The sequence below is a fragment of the Polistes canadensis genome, unplaced genomic scaffold, assembly GCF_001313835.1.
Source record: "Polistes canadensis isolate GaletaPanama2010 unplaced genomic scaffold, ASM131383v1 scaffold_215, whole genome shotgun sequence".
NCBI classification, from domain to species: Eukaryota; Metazoa; Arthropoda; class Insecta; order Hymenoptera; family Vespidae; genus Polistes; species Polistes canadensis.
In genome coordinates, this window is record NW_014569762.1 from 228,296 (window position 1) to 235,413 (window position 7,118).

General features: G+C 25.2%; 1 protein-coding gene across 3 annotated transcripts; it reads left to right on the forward strand.

The window, feature by feature from the left end:
* Nucleotides 1-2,572: 2,572 nt before the first annotated feature.
* Nucleotides 2,573-7,084, forward strand: LOC106790119 (protein EMSY). Of its 3 annotated transcripts, none has more exons than XM_014754822.1 (14): nucleotides 2,573-2,796; nucleotides 3,257-3,431; nucleotides 3,504-3,679; nucleotides 4,081-4,202; nucleotides 4,301-4,399; nucleotides 4,514-4,676; nucleotides 4,776-5,009; nucleotides 5,132-5,242; nucleotides 5,329-5,462; nucleotides 5,558-5,689; nucleotides 5,783-5,950; nucleotides 6,272-6,363; nucleotides 6,450-6,562; nucleotides 6,799-7,084. In XM_014754822.1, the coding sequence occupies exons 1-14, from the start codon at nucleotides 2,616-2,618 to the stop codon at nucleotides 6,996-6,998; spliced, it is 2,100 nt and encodes a 699-aa protein (XP_014610308.1). In that variant the 5' UTR covers nucleotides 2,573-2,615; the 3' UTR covers nucleotides 6,999-7,084. The 3 variants fall into 3 exon arrangements, with proteins under 3 accessions (XP_014610308.1, XP_014610306.1, XP_014610307.1); XM_014754820.1 differs by having other exon boundaries at nucleotides 2,574-2,796; nucleotides 4,283-4,399; XM_014754821.1 differs by having other exon boundaries at nucleotides 2,574-2,796; nucleotides 4,283-4,399; nucleotides 5,347-5,462.
* The last annotated feature ends 34 nt before the right edge of the window (nucleotides 7,085-7,118 follow it).

The following is a 7,118-nucleotide window of genomic DNA, read 5'->3' on the forward strand; positions in this document are numbered from 1 at the left end:
AAAACATAATTTTGTATTACAACAAAAAATAAGAAATCAAAAACTATATTTTTTTATTTTTTATTTATTTTCTTTTTTTTTTATTTTTTTTTTTTTTTTTTTTTTTTTTTTTTTTTTGTTAAGTTCTTTTTTCTCACCTCCATATCTGTACCGTATAGGGGTGGTATAACGAACGGTGGATTTCTCTCTTTTATATATTGAAATATTTTCTCGTCATTCTTTATAAATTCTATTTTATATAGTTCATCTTCTGGAACACTGTGATTACAGTAGAGCGTTACCGTACTGCTACGGTTAACGTAACGTGGTGCAATTAATTGCACCTGCACCACACAAGTCGCATCTAGAAAAAATATTATTTATTACAAGCTTCATTCATCTTTTATCTTATATAATCATTATTAATGATAAATTACGAATTAATATTATTTCATTCATAAATACTTATATATATATATGTCTAGAAAAAAAGATAGAAAAATATTTTCGATATAATTAGGGTCGAATTTGTCTAACTCTTGATGCATCAATGTAATCGCAAAGAAATTATTATTACACTTTTATACGATTTTTTTTTTTTTTTTTTTTTTTTTTTTTTTTTCTAGATACAAATCGATGTCGATTAAAAGACGATAATCTTGTTAACCGAATAAAAAATAGTATATAAAAATAAGATAATTTTTTCATTGATGAAATAATGTCTAAGTCGATTATAACGACTTGCGGTGGTGTCCTGTTGCTGGGAGGTGTTACCGTATCGATCACAGGAAACGCGTGTTACGTACGTAAGTAATACACATTGGATATTATTAAAAGACAATCAAGATATTCTGTGAAAACAGTAAACATATCTATTTACGTCAATTTTATAATGTTACGATACAAATATTAACTCAAGTTAAAAAATGAAGATTTTCTTGAACATCGATGAAATGGTTACATCGATCAATAATTATATCTATGGGATACATTTTTTTTATCTTTTTTCAAAATTAAACAGTAGATTTTGAATAAACTTAATTAACGAGATATCTTATAAAAGATAATTAACATGCAATCTGATAAGAAAAATTAACTCGATAAATTATAAATATAAATATAATATTAATGCGTGTGTGAGACCCATAGTCACAATTTTCCCGTCAATATTTCTATCTATTATCTCATTTTTATTTGATTTTATTTATTCTGTTTTCTTTTTTTTTTTTTATTCATCATGTAAAATGATTAGATACATTGCATAGAATATAATGAAGCTCATATAATGAAGAATATAATTAATTAGTGATATTTAATATTATGAAAAATGATAATAATATAAGCTTTTTAAAATGTAGTTTATTGGAGTGTTATATAACTTACGTGAGAATAATTGTACAATATTTAAGAATACGACTTTTTTCCAGTGGGCAAATGAACGCGGCATTATTGCAGGATATGTATATATATATATATATATATATAAATATATATATATACGTGTATATATATGTATATATATATATATATATATATTTGGAGATATGTATAAGAAAATTATTATTTATTTAATTTGTGTTTAATCTTTTCCCTCTTAATTTTTTAAATTTTATTAGTTTATTTTCTTTTGCTTAATAATTCTACTTTGACTGCTTATTATACGAAAAAGTGCGCCTATGTTATATAATATATGTGCCTTTAAACTACACAAACTTCGTGCGGAGTCGTCGCTACAACTGACATACTACATTCGATCGTTCAACCGACCTCCATAGACTACAAAACATAGAGTGGAAGCTTGCTACATAATGAATTTATGGCAAAAATATGTATACATATGTAGATTATTTTTTTTATGCTGAAACATTTATTTCTTCTATCATATATTCATGTATTTTGTTATTCTATTTAACCTAACAAAAATATATTTTTATTTTATTTCAATTTCTATGAGACTTAAATACATATATATATCATAGAGATTAACAATCAAATTATTTTACTTTTTGTGTTTTATTGATTACTATATTAATAACATTTTTTATTTTTTCAATTTAATATTTCCATTAGTTGAATTGAACAGATCCCTTGTCCTGCATCACACACACACTTTCTCTTCTGTTTTTTAAATTTCGATACTATCATTACTATAAATATTTTCTTCAACCAATTTGAAATTTGTTTTGTATATATAGATGGAATCGTTGTTATAAATTGGAATATATGAAATTATGTAATTCTTTCTTTTTTTCTATATAATAAGTAAATATTATTGAAAAATAAACGTTTGTATCAATTTGCATGAAAGTGATACTGGGTAAAATTTTAACGTAAATCTATAATAGCGCCATCTATAAATTCTTGACTGAGAAATGGAACTAATTATTACCGCCAATTTTGAATTCAATTTTATTGTTCTTATTTTTTTTCCATTAATTAATATATTATAATGTTTAAAAATAATAATAAAATACTTAACAGTTAATCAATTTTCATACTTGATAACGTAATAATATGGAAATGAAGTAAATAATTCTTAAAAGAATAGTTTCTGTGGCTTATGTTTATTACCAATCTCCAACAAAAGTCAAATGGTATATCCCTAGTATTGTAAATTCTAAATCTCTCTATGTGTAATGATAATAATAATACGTGAAAGCCTCAATGATTCTGTCAGCGAAGTACAAAATGTAGAAAATGTATTTGAATTGTTTAAAAAGTCTAATATAAGCTACGTCAATATGGATAACAGAGTTTATTCATCGATACGACGTGAAATGACACGGGATGAGTGTAGAAAATGTTTACGCTATCTAGGTAAGATTACAATAAAAATAACTATTTTCTTTAATAAGTAATAATTAATAAACCCGCTTGTCTATATTTTATCTTAGCATAATTTGTTCCCTTTTCAATGAATATGCTTTATTAGCTCGTTTTTGTCTTATTTTTTTCAACTAACTGCTTTACTTTCAACGTTAAATAGCTAAATGGCACAAAATGATTTTGATGATTGAGAATTATAGAATTTTGTTTTATTTAATTTTATTTATGAAGAAATTTTCTTGGAATTTTTTTCCATTGTACTACATGTTACATGTATATTTTATGTTAATTATACATACATATACGCATCTCTAATTTAATATCTGTAATATTACTATGGCATTGAATCGTAAATATTTCAATAATGAAAATTATAAAATTATTAGTAAAATTCCAAATGTATTCAATTGTATAAGAATATAATGATTTAATAAAATTTTTGATTGTACAGAATTAGATGCTTATGGGAATATGGTATCGGTCTTACGTGCTCAAGGAATTTTAACTAGTAGCAAACAAAGATTACTGCAAGAACTTGCTAAAATTCTTCATATATCTAACGAAAGACATCGTGCTGAAGTACGTAGAGCTGTTAATGATGAGAAACTCACAATGATAGCCGAGCAGTATGTATCTATTTATATGAATTTGTTGTCTTAGTAATATGTAGTAAATATAATTGATTTAATATAAAACAGGTTAAACGGACCAAATACTGCTATAGATTGGATCATGGAAGGCCGTCGTTCAACTCCACTTTTACCTAGATTGAAAGCACGAAATGCTTTTACAATGTTAGCAAACAGTCTATCATTTGCAACCACGCATGCGAATGACAATAATCCAGTCGAAGAAAACAAGGAGGAAGATAAAGGTGGTCTATTATATCGAATGGATTATATTATTTTTTTAAATGAAAGAATTAACATGAAGCCTACTCCGCTTAGAATTGCTACTTCAAAATAATTTTTTTGTTTAACAGTTTGTAGAAAATCTTTAATCTCAAGATTATATGATCTTGGGATGGTGATGTAGTTATGGATACATTTTTGTTCTATCCATTTTATTTTGGTGAAGCCATTAAGTTGACCTTCCTTTGTTTAATATTATGCTACTTCTTTTTATTATGAAAATTGTAAAGAAGTCGTAATTGCGTACAACCATAAAGAACTGGTCAGTTGTTAGTTTTTTGTGTAATATTATTTGGAGTGTCTTTTAAATTCATATTTTTTACTTCTACATTTCATTAATCTCCAAATGTTTATTTTAAATCAGATATACTAGATGAATCCAAGGTATGTTTGAAAATTGAAAAAATATCATCAATTGAAGCAGGATCATGTAATGCTCAAGCAACCGTCAACTGTAGAAAAAGATCTATACACGATACAAATAAGGTGTCTGTCAGTTTTATAATAATATTTTAAGTGTTACCTATTCTTAAAATGGTGAAAATAAAGCAAATACTATATTATAGGTACTAAATATTGATAAGGATCAAGAAAAAAGGCCTATAAAAATTAAATACCAAGATATTCAACAAGTTAACTCTACCAAACAAGATATTTCTTCGTTTTCACCACCACACAATAAGGTTTTTTTTATTTCATATATATTTTAATCTGACCTTTTACAGACAATATCCAACTATTTGCATGTTTAAAGTTGATTCAATCATATAAATATAAAAAGTCATATAATTATACAGGTATTGGTGTTATCTTCTAATTCATTGGACACATTGAATCATGCTAATGAGAATGAAACATTACTCGAAGCTGAAATGGAGCAAAGCGAAACAACGATTTCACAGCACCAAGGTGTTACTCTTATCCCACTCTCTGTGATGTGTGCAGGATCTAGTCTAATAGGTTTATAAATATTTTTTATCTTTATTAAGCCATCTTTTTTTAAGTATTTTATATATATTTAATATTTATTTCTTTTTTCTTTGTATATTTTTATAACAGCACCTTCGAAGGATGTACTGTCAGAGAGTACAAATACTTTGGTACCCGTTCATTCAACCATTAATTGTAATACAAAAGTTACTACTTGTGCAACTAATTCCACCAAGAATAAAGATAAAACAACAGTACAAAATAAGATTAATACAAGATTACCAGTAAATACTGGAACATTAGATAGTTTATCACACATCAGAAATAGTGACACACAATCGGAAAATCAAGATATACAATTAGGTGTGGTATATATTATTTTCTCTAATAATTATTTAATATCCCTTAATAATTCTTTTAATAATTCTCTAATAAAATTATAAATTCTTTTTTATGATAACGATATATTTGTATTTATTTTATAGCACCAACTTCAAAATCAGAGGTAGCAAATTTAAATCCTTGTGTTAAAAATTTACCAACGACAGTGCAAGCTAACGTGAAAACTGTTTCATCTATTAAATCTGCTATATCAAGTATGTATTTACAAAATTGAAGAATACTATATGTATATACATATATAGTTCATTTTTTCTGTATTAAGTAATATAATTTTTTATAGCTTGTGCACGATTTACAGCTCCTGGAACTATGGTATCAAGCGGTCCTGGCCCACCTAGTGTTAAATCTGTGGTAACAACTTTAGCATGTAAAAAATTGCCAGTTGCGATTATCAATCAATCTACTGCTAAAATGGTATGTATTAAGACAATACCAAATATATTTATGCATATATGCATCCAATATATATATATACATGATACATAGATATAGTTATATTTATTTTACAGCGTGTGACATTAAATTCTGATAAAACTGTAAATATAACTAATCATCCTAATAAAAAATTAACAACTAAGACTAATGTAATAGTAATACAAAAAGGAAGTAACAAAGGCATAATGCTGTCTCATGCAGGCAAGGTATTTTATCTTATTGTAATTAAATCCTTTAATTTTTTTGTTAATAATATATATAACCACATAATAAAATTAACAATGTATTATTCTTTTTAGGAAGTATTAGGTAAAGTAATAATGGGAGGAAAGAAATTATCGGTATCAAATCAACAAAATTCAAGTACGGTTAACATTTTACCACATCCTATTAATTTAGATAATTGCAATCAAACATCAACAATGCTAACAGCTACGCATGTGGAAACTATGAAAACAAATATAAAGGTATAAAAATTTAATACGTATTCATATTTGTTTTCGATTGAAAATGTAGTTTTTTCTTTTACCATATAAATTTTTTATTTCTAAATTTGTCGCAAGATATTGTTCATGTACCCTTTGCAGGAAGAAAAGTAAACTATATATATACAGCATCGTAGCACATCTCACTTTTTATTAAATAATAATAATAATAATAATAATAATAATAATAATAATAATAATAATAATAAATGTTATAAATATAATTCAATATTTTTTTCACTATAATAATGAATTTATTTAATAAAAATGGCAATATAGTGTATAAGTAATCGCTTATTACAGGAAAGAGATAACAATGAAGTGCATTTAAAAGATACTGGATCTTCTTTCAAAATTAACAGTTCAGTTAATGCATTAGAGGAAACAGTATGTAGGTAAGAATACAATTATAATTAATCAAGAAAACGTTAAAAATTAATTGTATAATTCTTTATTGATTAATAATATTTGTTTGATATAGAAAATCTAAAGAAGTCTGCAAAGAAGTTAATTCTCAAGTAGTAAATATTACGAATCTTAAAAAACTTAAAAGAAATGAAGAAGACCGTACATATTTTAAACCATTTACTCAAGGTAAGCTTTGGTATCAAACGAATGAACTTTTTATTATGATTTAATGTATCGTTATTTGAAAAAAAGAAAATCATCATTAGCATGCTATTATAAAAAACTGTTTTCCATTTATATTGTAATACGCATTCAATTATTTTATATAAGTGCTTTATATTTATAATTTACAATGAATCCTTGTATGTATTTTTGGATGATATTTGTACAAGATTAAAAAGATCATATTATCTTATGTTTAGATAATTCTCCAAATAATCTACAGAGGGAAGATTCTCTTTGCAGTATGGAAATGAATGCAAATATATTTGAAAATGGATTTCAATCGACTGACATTAACTTAGAAAATTTTGAGTGCCTGGTGGAAAATGGTGATCATATCCCGGAAAATAAAAACAATTCGATATCTATTACCTATAAAAAAAACCCGAGTGATTCGTAGTAGCAAATTAATCTCGAAAATACATTTTTTCAATGCTATAATACAAAAAAGGCTCATGTGATGATTTATAGTTTCGAGAACATACATTTTATAAGAACATATATATATATATATATATAT

Coding starts and splice junctions, on each gene's coding strand:
- LOC106790119 (XM_014754820.1), top strand. CDS start 2,616: ATGATAATAATAATACGTGAAAGCCTCAATGATTCTGTCAGCGAAGTA. Junction 5,243..5,328: donor TATTAAATCTGCTATATCAA/GTATGTATTTAC, acceptor AATTTTTTATAG/CTTGTGCACGATTTACAGCT. Junction 6,563..6,798: donor TTTTAAACCATTTACTCAAG/GTAAGCTTTGGT, acceptor TCTTATGTTTAG/ATAATTCTCCAAATAATCTA.